At 50.6% G+C, this 16046-nt stretch overlaps 1 protein-coding gene across 2 annotated transcripts in view; it reads right to left on the bottom strand.

Moving 5' to 3' along the window:
- The window catches only part of TFCP2L1 (transcription factor CP2 like 1), a 62328-nt gene extending 51272 nt beyond the window's left edge, over nucleotides 1-11056 (bottom strand). The window contains exons 1-3 of one of the 2 annotated variants that reach the window (XM_082465910.1): nucleotides 10845-11056; nucleotides 10217-10246; nucleotides 7184-7335 (exon numbers count right to left, since the gene is read on the bottom strand). In XM_082465910.1, coding sequence (XP_082322036.1) covers nucleotides 7184-7335; nucleotides 10217-10246; nucleotides 10845-10906 — 244 coding nt within the window. In that variant the 5' untranslated portion in view covers nucleotides 10907-11056. The remainder of the gene's footprint in view (nucleotides 1-7183; nucleotides 7336-10216; nucleotides 10247-10844) is intronic. The other variant, XM_082465911.1, reaches the window with a different exon arrangement.
- Between the last annotated feature and the right edge of the window lie 4990 nt (nucleotides 11057-16046).

Raw genomic sequence — 16046 nt, 5'->3', positions numbered from 1 at the left:
AGGTCCAGTAGTTAGGACTCAGTGCTCTCAGTGCTGGGACTGGGGTTCGATCTCTGGTCAGGGAACTAAGATCCTGCAAGCCGCACAGTGTGGCCAAAAAGTTTTTTAAATTAAACAAAAAAATTTTTTTTAATTTAAAAATAAAAAAATAAAAACAGGTGAATACTATTAAGATCTTAAAGTGGAGAAGGCCTTTCCCAAATGGGACGTGAAACATTAAAATCGAATAAGCCTGATCACATAAAAATTCATTAAAGCTTTTATTATGTAAAATAAAGAACAAGCAAACAAATGAAAGAAAAATGAATAAAATATATGAAAGCGTGGGAAAATATTTCTAACACATTATCCCACACAGGCAAAGAGCCCTTACAAATAAATAAAAAAGGATGAAAAATCCCACTTGAAAAATGGGTAAATCAGATGAAAGGCAAACAAGCATAGAAACAATCAAATCAAATATGAAAAAATATTCAGCATCATTGAGGAAGTGAGGAAGGTATTGAGGAATACCTTATATTTTCCCCGCTAATTAACAAAGGTTAAAAAGTGTTGGCAAAAGGATAGAAAAATAGACATTCTCCATTCATTCAAAGAAGTTTTGTGAGCCAGGCACTGTATTAGGACTAGCAGTAAGCAGGATACACGGGTCTCTGCCCTCTGGGAGTTTACGTTCCAGGTGTGTAGGGATGGAGGAGCAATGGTAAATGAGGAGGAAATGAACAATTATTCAGATAGTTATCGTTCGTAAAACTACAAATTGGTGCAACTCCATTGACTCCATTGCATGGCAATATGGCAGATGCTATCACAATGTTGTGCCGGCCATTCTATTTCTAGATATTTATTCTACAGATATTCTCACTCCTGTTTAAGCACAAAGATACGTGCACATGGATGATCACTAGAGTGCTGGGTGTCATTATGAAAAAAAGGGAAACAAGCCTAATGTTCCTCAAGAGAACAAATTACACAACATCCATACAATGGATCACAATGTAACCAGTAAAGATCAGCTTTTTTGTTTGTTTGTTTTTAATGTACCCACATGGAAAGACTTTGAGGATACACTGTTTGCGGGGGGAGGAACCAAGTTGCTAAAACAATACACATTAAAAAAAAAAAAAAAATACACATAATATTATCTCATCTCTCTTACACAGACACACATTCCTATAAGTGCATATGTATGTGTGCCTATATAATTAGACATACACGGGTTAATGTATGACTAAGAAAAATCTGGAAAGTGGGATTATGGGAAGCTTTTTAGAGTACAAATTTCTGTACAGTTTGGCTGTTCTGTCTAACAAGAAGTATGTGCTACTTTTACATTCAAAGAATAAGGGAGAAAGTATTAAAAAAAAAAAAAGTAATGTATTTAAGGGTCATTTGGTTTCCTCAGTTTATATTCCCAAACTTCAGGCTAAAAATTAATCTGGAAAGAAAAGTTCAGCCAAGGAGGAAGGATAACAAACAAAGTAACTAATCCTTTGCCTCATTCCTTAAATTCAAAGTCACTGATATAATTGGGGAGAGGGGAAACTATGTGGCGTACCATTTGCCAGACATTTGTTCTTCAGTTAATTTTCAAGGCAACGCACAAAATGGGACCCGGCTCAATTCCACAGGTGAGGAACCCGAGGATTTTAGAGGTTAAGTGATCCCCCTAGAGCAGAAGCTGCCTCAGTTCTAGGATCTGGGAAAACAAGACTTCCCGCTGGGCTTTCTTATCTCCTGACCATTCCCTCAGGTCACGGTGGGTGGAGAGCCTGAGGGGCGGGGGTGGAGTAGGAGAAACTGATCATGGGGTTTTTGGTGTTGTTCGAGGAAGCATTTTCTCCCGGCTCCATTTCGGCTCCTTCCTGGGCTTCTCCCCTGCAAGGCTCCTACGCGCCCCCTCAGAGCTGCACCAGGCGTTCCTGGCAGCAGGCATGGCTCCTGGAAGTGCCAGCCTAGAATCCTGCCTGTCGGGAGCCCTAGGAAAAGTGGGTGCCTGCCCCTCCCAGAATTCCCCTTACTGTCGCATCAGTGCTCAACCACTCCCCCCAAGTGTGCCTGAGTTCACCTCTCTCGGCCTGTAAAATGGGAATAATACATTTTAGGGGAATTACTCAAAAGAGAATACCAGAAAGTGCTTTGGGAATTCTAAAGGCTAGGGTCCTCACCTCGCAATTAGAGTAATCCCTAACACAACAACTCACATCTTGTAGGAGTCCAGCGCTTTCTGTGATCACAATTTTAAAGACAGTATTTTAACATCCTGCATAGGAATGTCTCCTGCAGGTTATGTCTATTATCTGGTGGTACAGGGAATGAAAAACTAACAGAAAAGGTCAGCAGGCCTTCCTGCCTTTAACCTATTCCAAAGCGACCACCTTTCAGTTCTAAGAGGTACAATTCTTAGTTCTAGAACCAACCCTGTGTTAATCTTTCAATTAGGAAAAGAAAGGATTAAAGCAGCAAAAAATAAAATAAAATACATCAAGGTCCCAATTTGATGACCATGTTAACTTCCTAATAGGACTAGGGGGAAACATGTATCCACTTTACTATTAATAATAGCTAATATGTGAGTTCATATAAAGTGCCAGACACTGTTTTCAGTGCTCTGCCCGCATTAACTCATTTTAGCTACGTAGTAGCACGTACTTGGTAGGGATTCTATTTCCTTCCTTTTACACATGAGGAGTTGCAAGCACTGGGAGGTTGTTTAAATGACCTGCCCAGGGCGGGCTGCCCAATAGCTCAGCCTCAGCAAGGCAGCAGGAGATCTTGGCTATCTGGTCTACCTCTCCAGCCATATATCATTCATACCCCTCCTCATGTTCCAAACCCTAGTCATACTGAATCGCTTAGGATTCTTCATAAACAGCGTGCTTAAATGCACCCACACCCTGCCCGTTCTTGCCTTTGCACGTGGCTTTTCTCTCTCTCACTGAACCATCCTCTCTTTCCAACGGACAGGAAGTTTTATTCCATGAATGAATGAACGTAAGACTGTTGGAAAAATCCATCACTATATTTAAGATCGAAGAGTTGCTTTGGTAGGAAATTCCAAAGTTTTCTCCACAACGAGCCATTCTTGCAAAGCTGTTCTTATCTCAAAGCCAGAATTGCCTACACAGATTGCCTGGGGTCCTCTTTCTTCTGATCTCCCTGACTCTCCCACCACCTTACCTACTTCATCCCTTCCCTCCGGCTACAGCCTTCGGGAAAGATGTCTCCACAGTGACCTTCGACCACTGACGAAGAGATTGGCCTGGGAGTTTGCAGACCTCCATTCAACAGCTGTCTACCCCTTCTCCTTAGGACTCCATTTCAGGGGAAGTGCACGTACTTTGATTCTCAAACCATTTTCACTGTATCCAAAACTAGCCGTTGGGCTTGGTGATAAGACACCCACAAGGAATACACCTTATCCAAGCCATGATGTGAGTGCATTGGTCTGACACTGCACTGAAAAATGAGCATCCAATGGTTTAAATGACTTTTTCATTTACAGATCCAGCATCCCCTCCATGTCTTCGGAGAACCTTAAACACATCATTACAAGAAAGAAGACATGGGATGGCCTCAGAGAAACAGTGCCCTAAACATCATAGAGCCAATGCAATAAACATTAAACACTTAATAGCAAACTTTTTAATTAAACAGAAAGGTTCTGACTGTTGACTGATATGTCAAAGCTCCTTTTTTTTTTAAACTGATGCTTATTTGTCATATGACATAGGCATAGAAGCTACTTTAAATAAGGTATATTGAAAAAGATATCCAGTACAGCATTACTGATAATAGCAACAAAAAACAAAAAGAGAGAGAAAAAAGTGAAATGGAAATAAAATAAATCATGCTTATTTTTAAATTTTCTGAATATTTACAGAGCATCTACTATCAAGGCACCAAGCTTAACGCTGGGGATACAATGTTAAAAACATAGATACGGCTCTGCCCTCACAGAGCTTCCATTCTATTATGGGAGACAGGCACTCAAGTAATTACATTGTATATTTCATCCCAGCAGTTATGACCATAATCAGTCTTAAATAATAAAAGAAAATAGTGAAATATTATGCAGACATTTTAAATGATGTCTAAGAGGCTTTATAATAGAAAATATTACAAGAATAGTATTTAATAAAAGTAAGAAACAACTTTATAAAGTATATGATCTCATAAATGTTTTTTTAAAAAGTATAGAAGGAAGATTCAATGGTTGTAAAATCCATCTGTAAGAATAGGTGACTAAGAATGGCTAAGAAGAATGATAAAAGGAACTTCTACTCCCAGAAAGGGAAACATACGTCCAAGCTACAATTAGTTCAACTAGAAATGGGGCACAATCAGGTGTACAGGACAAACATCTACACAAGTGTCTGTTTCTGGACCAATAGTTTAGAATATAGCTTTTTAAATGTTTCGAAAGTGGCATTTAAACCAGTGAGAATAAGAGGTAAACTAGGCATTAACTAGTAGGTCAACTATTTAGAAAAATAAGTAAACTTAGACTTTTACATCACGTCACAAACTCCAAATGTAACGTATGAAAGTATAAATTCCACTGGTAAAGCTGGGAGAAAAAAAGAAATACATATATTTTATATAGTAATAATCCAAAATCATCATTAAGTGACTAATTATTGTTTCCAAAAGAATTCCAAGCACATTGCAATGTTAAAATTTAGAAACCATTACATGAACTTTAGGAAACCACTAAGCCGATTTTGGGGCGGGCAGGCATTCTAAACATAAAAGAAAAATAATTTTAGAAAACTGAAAGACTTGACAATAGATGCTGAAAGTCAATTTCTATCCATGACATACATCTCACACCATAAATACAGTTATCACAAAATAAATATGGTTAAATGGCCAGGGAAAAAATTGTTTCCAATATATGGCAGCTAAAAGGTTAATATTCTTCATATAGGGTATGCTCTTACAATCCGTGAGATGGAACCATCCCAATAAGAAATGTGCAAAGAACATGAATTTAACTGATGGAGAAATTTAAAAGACCAATAAATATTTTTTAAACATTCAACCACATTAACAATGAGGTTACACCTAAATGCTAGTTTAAGATTAAGCCCTGTGGGGACTTCCCTGGTGGCACAGTGGTTAAGAATCCGCCTGTCAATGCAGGGGACACGGGTTCAATCCCTGGTCTGGGAAGATCCCAGATGCTACAGAGCAACTAAGCCCGTGCACCACAACTACTGAGCCTGCGCTCTAGAGCTTGCGAGCCACAACTACTGAGCCCGTGTGCCACAACTACTGAGCCCGCGTGCCACGACTACTGAGCCCGTGCGCCTAGAGCCCGTGCTCTGCAACAAGAGAAGCCACCGCAGTGAGACACCCGCGCACCGCAACGAAGAGTAGCCCCTGCTCGCCGCAGCTAGAGAAAGCCCACGCGCAGCAGCAAAGACCCACCGTAGTCAAAAATTAAAATAAATTTATTTTAAAAAATTAATCAGGAACATATAACTTAAAAAAAGACCTAAAGCAAATACACTAAATTAACACGGGGCAACTCTTTTTGCCTCTTTTATCTTCTCTATATTAGCAAAGGATAACTCTTTTAAAAAGACCTAGTGTGTTGACTGCCAAACACTGTTGAAAGTTGACTGAAAGAAAGGAGGGATGGGGTGGAGGGAAGGTAGGTGGGGCAGTCAAAGGCCTTACGGATGGGGGAGGGGGGGAGGCGGGCACACTGGGCCAGCGGCTGGGCCAGCAGGGCCTCTGACCCCAGGATGGGCCAGGAACAAGAACCCCCCCAGACCTCAGCTCTCTGTAAACCTCACCCAGTTTCTTCATGCTGCACTTAGGCAAGAGAGCAGAGGCCCAGAGGGGAAAACCACTGCTCCAAGATATACAAGTTGGTAGCGTTTGACCTTGTGTGAAAGAGAAAGGAAAATGGCCAAAGCCTTTCCCTAAACAAGCACAGACACACAGAGGCGTTCTTCCACACGGCCAGCTCACCTGCCGTCAGCGGTCACCAGCCTCAGCAGATGGAACATAGATCGCAGGGCCTGAGCCAGGCACCCACAGCTGACCGAGCTTGGCTTGGCAACCAGCTGAGGCCCCAGAGCCACCCCCAGGGATAAGCATGCCCTTGCCCTGGCCACATCTAGAGGCCAAAGCCGAGCCACCTGCTGATTCTGAGCTGGTTCCTGGCCCAGAATCTGGCAAGCTGAGCTGTCAGAGGTAAGCCTGATGGTCAGGCTGGACTTCCACCCCCGGCTGGCTCCCCAGATCGGGAAGCCAGAGCTCTGCAGAAAGGAGGCCACCCGTGGAAGATAAACTGCAAACACACTGCCATCCCCTGCCCTTCCAGAAAGTACTGCATCCCCCTGCCCCTTGGCTCTGCTCACTTTAAACACAGGGGCAACTAATCCACTGGATGCCAGGGCGTCTGAGGTGACCCAGAGGGGAAGGGCAATAAACACAGGCACATAGCATACAGAAACCACAAAAACACCACCGGTTAGGCCACTGGTCCACGGGTCCTGATAAAGGACATGAGAAATGGAACAGGCACTTCACGCGCCTTCATCCTCTCAAACCTCACAAAATGACACTTCTCATTTCACACGTGAACACATTGAGGCTCAGAGGAAAAGCCATAGAGCTGGGAAGCACTGGGGCTGCAAAGCAAAGTCAAAAGCCCGTGCCATTTCTCCCAGGACACGGTGAGCATGCTTGCCCCCATCGCCACAAAGGGCTCCTGCCTGGTACGTGTGGAATCCGGGCCTTGGGCTGCGTTAGGATGGGCCTTCCCATCACTGCCGGGTGCAGCTCCAGAAAGGGCAGCTGACCTTGTATACCAAAGGTGCTCAATCTATGTCCGGGAAAGGACACCAGGTGTGGTCGCAGCAAGTAGTAATTATAAGTACGGTTGCCAATCACTGAGTATCATCTGCTCCCTGGAGGGCCCATACGAGGAATGTGAACCTTCACTCATTTGGCCTGAGTGCAACATAGCTGATGTGTCCATTTCTCAGATGAAAACGCTGAGGCTCAGGAAGTCTCACAGCTAGGACACCAGAGCTCCTTTCCCGAATCCCAACTCTCCCACCCTGACGAGGTAACAGGCCCAAATGGGTCATTCAGGTCAACTCCCCACTCCTGGGCGGTCTCCCCAGGCCCCAGGCTCCACCCTGGCCCGGTGCGCCAGCACTACCTTGGTTGAGGTAGGTCAAAGTCTCTTCGTGCAGCTTCACAGCTGGGGACGTGGCGGCACACAGCACATACTGCAGGGGCGGCAGGCGGGCCTCGTTCTCGGGGGACAGCTGGGGCTCCTCCTGCTTGAAGATGGGCAGAGCGAGGACGTCGCTGCAACACAGGAGGGAGGGGTCAGGAGCAGGGTCCCCGGAGCCCATTCGCAAAGACAAGGCCAAGTGGCCAACCTTGGTGTCAAGGGCAACGCAGCCCAGCATGGTGCAGCAAGCGGGTTCAGCCTACCACACCGCGTGTCACAGATACTCTCAGATGCTTTCCAATGAGGGAGACCAATCCTGGATGATTCTACTTTCACGCCATGACCTTCGAGAGATTTATTCAGGTGCCGCCTGGTTGCCATCTGCAAGAGTCTGGCTTTTAGAATAAGAACCCGAACAAAATTTTTCATCTTTTTAAATAAACTGTTCCAGTATTGGCCACTTCTCAGACCAAGACAACTTCCTGTCCTCCGGACTCTGTAAACCATGCAAATGGAGAAACTGTTTGCTTCACCCACCCAAACTGAGACAACCCTCCACCCTTCTAAAAAAAAAGGACAGCTGGCCCATAAGCCCTATTTTAAGTGTCATACTAATATCTCCTAAACGCAAAACAAGAAGGACCTTGGTTTCTGTTCAGTTTTCTTATCCAAATGGAAAATATTGAGATGCTCAAAGATTCTTTTCCTCCACCTCTAAACAAAAATCCCCATCAGATCCAAAAAATCAGCCTCACATCAGCCTAGGACTGGAGAACTTGTTTCTAGATGTATTTCTTAAGTGTCTTCCCAAGGAAAAGAGAAATCGTTGGGAACATGAATGACCTGCAAGCAGGAGAGACTTGGTTAAGCTCTCTGGATTAGGAACAGATTATGGCACGGACACCGATGCCAAAAAAGTGCCCGTGCCCTTATCTTAATAACCCTCTGCCCTCTGAGCATCCTGGGTTCTGAATCAGATTCACTGACCCCACTTCACTATATAAACAGCAGAGTCACTGCTATAATCTGCTCCTCATACAGCACCATAAACGAGTATCTCTAAAACACAGACCCGGCACACACCCCAACGTGTCGGACCAACTCTCAGAAGGAAAAGTCTGGCTTGGGGCTCACGTGGAAAACCTCCCCTGTGGGGGGGCCACCCCTGTCACCATCCGCGGCCCTGGCTCTCCCACCCCACACCTTCCTTTGCCCGGACCGGGGCACACTCCCAGCCCAAGAGGTTATCTAGGAACAGGGGAGAAGCAGGCAGGCCTGCTTCCCGGGCGATTGCATAATTTTGTGTTTGCCCAGACCACGTTAAGTTAATAATCCATGGGCTGGTGCCTTTAAATTTAAAAAAAGGGAGGGATGCAGGGAGGAGGGTGGGTAAGAGCTATCACTCAACAGTAACTTGTTTCAAGCCTGGCATCCTTATTTGCTGAGGAATAAAGTCACCAGGACATGAAACAGAAGGAGGGAAGAAGGGAGTACAGGCCACTACCTGGGAAGGTGAGACAACTTGCAGAGGTGCTGCTCAGTGAGGAGAGGACCAAAAATAAAATGCACAAACTCAACAAAAGGACAAGACCTTCGCTCTAGAGCCAGGGGGACCAGAGGCATATTCACTGGCCCTCACCTTGGCGTTCACCGAGGTCAACCTCTCCAAGGGTGAACACCCCAACTTCCAAGAAGTGAAATTAAAATAGAGTGTGGGGACTTCCCTGGCCGTCCAGTGGTTAGTACGCCACACTCCCACTGCAGGGGGCGCGGGTTCAATCCCTGGTCGGGGAACTAAGCTCCCGCATGCTGCTAGGTGCGGCCAAAAGAAAAAAAAAAATAGAGTGTGGACCAACATGCTTTTTTATCCATGCTCCCCAAACGACCCCAGAAGCCCATATGGCTTTATGGCACCTTTCACCCCAACTCCCACCCCACCTCACCCCACTGAATGCAATACCAAACTCCTAAAAGGTATCTGCAGTAGTCCCCAAAATCCCATCTCCAGAGCAGGGGCAACTCCCACCCAAGAGGAGGATTATTCCCTAAAAGGATGACATTTTCGGTATCCAGGAAGTTTTAAATACACTCACTTCTCCACTCAGGATCACCTCCAAACTTATTTCTAAGCTATGGCAACATACCGAATGGCCACAAACTATAAAATTCAGGCAAAATCACACCTAAAACTGCATGGTGAGGTACAATAAATGTATCCCATTGTAGCATTTCAAGTAAGCGAATAGACACAGCCTTCTGCCAGGGATTAACATCTGCCCAGTAGGGGACTTGCCTGGCGGTCCAGTGGTTAGGACTCCACGCTTCCACTGCAGGGGGCACAGGGAAGTAAGATCCCCGCAAGCCGCAAGGCATGGCCAAAAAAAAAAAAAAAAAAATCTTCCCGGTGGGCTTAACATCCCCCAGAGCAGTCTCCCTCTGGTGACATCACCATGGTCTGCAGAGAAGCCATCAGTCTTTAATTAAGACCCTAGACTTTTGCCATCCCCTACCACTCTGGCCCATGATAAAACACAGCAGACATATCACGTAAATCCAATCACTCCTTTGCCTTCTGGAATGGGGATGCCTTCGGGGACGACTACTGGACAAATATCTACCAAAAGCCAGGATTTCCAAATCACCTGGACTGCTAAATCTGACTTGGAACTTCTAGGGACCAAAAATAAAAATAAAATAAAGCATGCAGGACAGGCTCTCACTGTGGGGCGGTCTGTACCAGCGACTTCCCACCTAGGTCCCACAATTCACTTTCTCTGAGCTCACACCAAATGCCCTTTGGGTTAAATTAGGCACATTTCATAAACTGTGACTAGGATGGAAATAAAGACAGGCTACAGCTGGTTCAGGCGAGTTCAGAAAGTGAAATGACCGCCCATTAGTACCCGGCCAGCTGCACAACAGGGAAAAACAATCCTCCAGGAACTGAAGCTAACGGAGGTGCCACTTCCTTCAAGGGGACAGGGGAGAAAACTTTGCAAGACAGGCAGGACTTACTTTTCCCTTTGAAGAGCACTAGTCAAATCCCTGCAGAAGAAGAAAGATTTCCATCAAGGGCAATCAACGTGCGGGCCTCGGGCCTACACGCGCAAGACCACCTGGTGGGAGGGGGCACCCGGTCCCTCCCAAGCCCTCGCCCGCCCCCGCCGGCCCGCCAGGCTCAGCGCAGGGCCGCGCTCGCCGCTCACTCGCCCCTCGGCCGGAGCAAGGACACTGGAGAGGACGCGAGGCTCGGAGAGGGACCGGGCGGAGAGGGGCAAAGAGCAGGGAACTAGACTCCCCGGGACAGGCTCTAGACCGACGGCAGGAAGTTTCCTCTTCTCCGACGCGAGCGGGGAGAGGAGAGACAGGGAGGCGGACGGCCCCGGAGAGGCTGCGGCCAGAGATGCGCGCTCTGCGCCCGCCGGGGTCGTCGGGGAAGCAGCCCCCGCGGGCACCAGGCTCCGCAAACCCGCCTCCCGGGGGGGTCCCCAACTCTGAGCGTCGGGTCCCGCTGGGGTCGGTCCGTCGGTGCCAGGCGGGACTCTGGGTGGCTCTCCCTCAGTCCCCCAAGGGCGGGGGCGCTCGGGACCCCCGGCCCGGCCGCCCCGCTCCCGGCCGGCGGACCCCGGCGCAAGCCCCTTACCGCAGGTAGCTGCCGGAGTTGTGCTGGTTGTAGTGCTCGGGCTGCGTGTGCCAGAACAGCATGGCTGGGGCTCCGAGCCCGGCCCGACCCAGGCGCGCGGCGGACGGGACGCGGGGCGCGCCGACCTCTCTCGGTCACCTGCCAGCAGCGCTCCCGACCGCTGGGTCCGCCCGCCCCCCGCGCATTTATGGACTGCCCTGGGGGCGGGGCCTAGGCCGGACCCGCCCCCAGGCCGCGCGGCCGGGAGATGGCTCCAGCGGCCGCCTCACCTGGTGACCCGCACGGGCGCGTCCTCCCCGGGAGCGAGCGCGCCTCCAGGGCGGCGACCACGAGCGGGCGGCGTGGCCGCGGGCGGGGGCTGAGGCCCGGGCTCCCTCCCGGCCCCCGGGGGCGGGGCCCAGGTAACCATCACCGCAGCCCCGGTGTGTCACCAACGCGCCTCCTCCGCGCGCCCTCTCGCGCGGCCCCAGGGCGGGTGCCCAGGGCGGGTCCCCAGAGCGGTACCGCGGTTGGGCAGAGGCCGCTGTGAGCTTGGATGTCAGGGACCCCGACCTTGCTCTGCCTGCACCCTTACCTTGCTCTTGCTTTTTCATAGCACTGTGACACTCTCAGAAATCGTATTTTGTTTTGTTTTTTAATGTATGCTTGTGTATGGATTGTCTCCAAGAGGGCAAGGCTTGGACTCTAAATCACTGTTTTATCCCCACCGCCTAGAAAAGTGCTTGGGACATAGTGAGTGCTCAATAAATATTAGCTGAATAAATATTTTAAAAAAGAAATGCATCAAGTGAGTAATCAGAGAAGGCTTCCTAGAGGATGTGACCTTGAGCTGAGGCCTTACAGATTCAGAGGAAATGCCTCTGTGAATATCCGGAGGGAAAGTGGTTCTAGGCAGGGCAATAGTAACCAGCAAGGCCCTGCGGCTGACCTGCTTTGGCATGGCCTGGGGCTGGGTGACCCAGGGGAGAGCTTAGGAGGTGAGGCGGGCATGGTGAGTGGGGCAGATCAAAGAGGGCCTGGCAGGCCCCGGCAAAGAAGCAGCTGGGGTTTTATTCTAAGTGTGTTTTCAGCAGAGGAGTTGCGTGTATGATCTGCCTTTTGGAAAGATCAGTCTGGAAGGAGTGTGGACAGTGGGTCATGGGGGTGGGGCAGTTAGGAGGGAGTGGAGGTCAAAGAGCCATGACCCACACCCGAGTGATATTCGCACCCACCCCATCCCCACGTTGGTCCAGCGCCTGGCGCAGAAGAGCTGCGCGTTCTATCCCAGACTGGTATTCAGAGCGAATGACGTGCCCCAGAGACCGGGGCCCAGAACTCCCAGCTCCCCCAAGCATGGGGGTGAGTCAAATCCTCCCTCACTCTGCTCTCTAGGTGTCCCCCCCCCACTCCAGCCACTGGTCACAACTGGCACCCCACTTCCTCTGGGCAGCTCTGAGGGCCCACCACCTCCCCACTGCTCTCCTGCCACTCAGATCCCCCTTCACGGATGGATTTGTTGCACCAGCCACAGGCAGGATTACAAGCAGACAGCCCGCAGCCTTCCACCCCAGGGGCTCTGCTGCAGAGCCCCCTTGCCCAAGGTAACCCCCTGTTGGGGTGACCCCAATGACTATCCCCACAAAATATCAAAGTCTGGCCATCTCTGCTGATGGGCTATTGTAGGCTTAGGACCCCCCGTGGGGCCGGTCAGAGCTGTCGCGGGACCTTCTTCATACACTCCTGTTTCCTTCCCATCCCTCGCATGGGTGTTAATTTCAAGGGACCCTCCAGATAAACATCCTGAACGCTAAGCTCCGTCTGAGGATCCATGACAAGTCACGTGGGAGGCGCTCTGAGGTGCTGTAGAAGCAGCATGCCCTTTTCTGGATTCCCTCACTGGGCAGGTACCCCCAGAGCACCTGCCGTGTGCCAGGCGTGGCCCTGGGTGCGAGGTGCAAGCTTGCATTCTGACTGGAGAGGCCGGTAGGTGAGCAGCAATGACAGTGCAGTGTGATCAAGGATGTAGAGGCTGCCCTGTGAATGCAAGGGAGGATTCTGGAGCTCGGAAAAGTCTCCCAGGTAGTGTGAGGTCTCCTGATGGATGGGCGGAAGTTCGGCCAATCTGTGAAGTCAAGGCTGGACGAGGGTCTCCAGCTGAGCACGCAGCCTGTGCAAAAGCCTGGAGAAAGGGCATGGGAAGCATGGGAAGGAGATGACCCTGATTCAAATCCAGCTTTCCCACCTGGCTTTGTCAAGATGTGTGGGCCTAGGTTGGGGTAACTGGACCGCGTGCGGCCTCTCACATCAGCATGGTCCTGGGACTTGCTTTGACTGTAGAACACGGGTGTTCCAGTTCCAGTCAGCCCTAGGAAGCCAGGCAGCTTCTGCCTGCGCTCTCCTGGAGCTCTGGACCGCCGAGGGTTAGAGTCTAACCACACCGCTGGAGAGCAAGGCCCACCGGGCCCCGGCCATTCGGGCCACCAGCAGGGCCATCTTGGCTGGGCCAGTGGATCCGCTCCAGCAGACACCACATGGAACAGAAATGAGCCACCCACCAAGCCCTGCCCAGAATGCAGCCCTGGGAGCAAACACACAGACGCGGCTTTAAGCCACGAACAGGTGACATGGTTTGTCTCATACCACCAGAGAAATGATTACTGGACCCTTTGAACCTCAGTCTTGCCTTTGGTGAATGGGAGTGATCAGGCTTAGTTCCAAGGTGGTGATGAAACTTAGGGTCAGTGAGCGTAGCCTCTCAGGAATGACCAGCCCTTTCTGTCCCTTTAGGTGACTGCATACCTTCGCTCCATTCCTAGATTTTGGCTCTTTTGTTTCTGGTGATGCTGCAAGGCTTGCGGGACCTTAGTTCCCGGCCCAGGGATTGAACCCGGGCCCTCGGCAGGGAAAGGGCCGAGTCCTAACCACTGGACCGCCAGGGAATTCCCAGATTTTGACTCTCCTGAGGGTAGGATTGGCAATGCCCTTGGAGACTGCCTCTGAGTCATGCTGTGTGAACAAGGATGCGTACCCCTGCCTGTGACTTGTCATTGTTGCACAATTAGGACCAACCTGGGCCCCAGGGGCTCCCAGTCCTGTCAGAAGACAGACTTGCAGGCGATGGCCTATCGGTCCCTCTTTTCATTTTGTAAATGTCCACAGTTCACTTATGGTGGGCTTTTTTTTTTTTTTTTTTTTTTTTGGCTGCGTTTGGTCTTCATTGCTGCACGCGGGCTTTCTGTAGTTGCGGCAAGCAGGGGCTACTCTTCGTTGCGGTGCGCAGGCTTCTCATTGCGGTGGCTTCTCTTGTTGCGGAGCATGGGCTCTAGGCGCACGGGCTTCAGTAGTTGTGGCATGCAGGCTCAGAAGTTGTGGTTCCCGGGCTTAGTTGCTCCTTGGCATGTGGGATCTTCCCGGACCTGGGATCGAACCCGTGTCCCCTGCATTGGCAGGCGGGTTCTTAACCACTGCACCACCAGGGAGGACTATTGACTTTTACTCTGTGCCAGGCCTGGCGCCATTCCCTGCAGTATGCCGATGCTGAGAAGTAGGCTTATCACCCCATCTCACAGATGAGGAAACTGAGGCTCAGGAAGCTGAATGCCACAGCTGGGTTTCGAGGCCAGAGCTGAGAGTTCAGGGCCCGTGCTCTTTGGTTACCATCAATTCCTGTCCTTAGGTCTTGCGTTTCTTTCTTCACACGAGGCTGGGCAAACGTGCTGGGATCAGAGGTGTATCTGCTCCTAAGGAGCGGCCTGGGGCCCCACAGAGCTCGTGGGCAGGGGTGTTCTCCTGGGGTGAGCCTCTCCCATGGGCCCTATTATGCCCACAGGCTTGGGGACAGTGGGTTGCAAATACAGAGCGGGCAGCACCCTGCAGCTGGAGGCCGGGCCCGCCCCCGCTGCTGTACACTCCGCCCAGGCAGGGGAATGGGATGGGCCCGGTGCTGGCAGGAGGGAGCCCTCCTGCACTTGGTCTCTGGCCTGCGGGGCCCTCTTGACTGTACCTCGGGCCCTGACTCCCGCTGAGGGGCAAAGCCCCAGGCAAGGAGCATGCAGGAAGCTCCCATCTGCTGAGCCCTGGCTCTGCACAGGCATTAGTTTCACGAATGCACTCTCTCCTCTACAGCCCTGCAAGTTTCGCTGCAATTACCCCAGGAGGCTCCAAACACTGGAACGACCTGCCCAAGGCGAGGGGACTGAGATCCCAGATTTGAACCCAAGCTTCCTAACGTTAGACCTCTGGACTCGGTGCCCTGTGCTGGTGCTGCCTCTCGGCCCCCAGCCTAGGCCAGGGCATGGGTGGGGCAGCTGTGCCCAGGGTTTTGGCCCACCTCACCCCATGTGCACCCAACAGCTGGGGGAGGCGGGGGTCTCCAAGGTCCTCAGGAGCTGACAGCCCTCCTGGGGAAGCAGCAATCTTCTGTGAGTCTGTGCCCCCAGCAGGCTCTGGAATCTCCTAGGCAGGGCCCACGTCCTCCTTGGAAATGCGTCCCCTGCACGTGGCATGGGGTCATCACACAGAGGCTACTTAGGAGCTGCTCTTCTAATGTGAATGACTTGAACTGACATGAAGCACTATGGGAGGGAATTCCCTGGCGGTCCAGTGGTTGGGACTCAGCGCTCGCACGGTTGGGGCCCTGGTTCCATCCCTGGTCTGGGAACTAAGATCCCACAATGGGAGACGCTTCCGATAGGAAAATCACTAGTACCGTCGAATATGCAATTAGCTAATGTTCTAGGAATAACATAGAATTACGCACAACATTCAAAAAGTTCAGCCCCCCCGACTTCCGCCCCATCCCGCTCATCAGTGTGCCTCCTGGGGACTCTTCCCGAGCTCTGTGGCACCCATGAGTACACATGTGTCCGAAGGAGGCTGCAGGGGCCACGCTAGGGCTGCCGGGGCTGCCCAGAGATCTTAGAGCTGGATAATCCTGGCAGGCTTCCTTGGGGAAGGAGAGGCCGGTAATCTGAGCTGGGTCCCAAGGGAGGTAAGATTTCTGTAGATGAAAGAGAACAGCAGGAGCTTCTCCAGGCATGAGGAACAGCATGTGCAAAGGTGCCGAGGGAGGAGAGAGTGTGGTTCTCTAGGGGGACAACAAAGTGGGAGCCGCAGGGAGTAAGAAGGGGCCAGGTGACCTCTGACTTCTGGGGAGCGGACTGGCTGTGTTGCGTTGGGCAAGTCACTTAACCTCTCTGTTGCAGAGTTGCAATGGACATTTAC

Source organism: Balaenoptera physalus (assembly GCF_965194825.1).
Source record: "Balaenoptera physalus genome assembly, chromosome: 6".
Taxonomy (NCBI): domain Eukaryota; kingdom Metazoa; phylum Chordata; class Mammalia; order Artiodactyla; family Balaenopteridae; genus Balaenoptera; species Balaenoptera physalus.
Note: the sequence above shows the minus strand (reverse complement) of the source record. Positions and strands in the feature narration are given on the sequence as shown.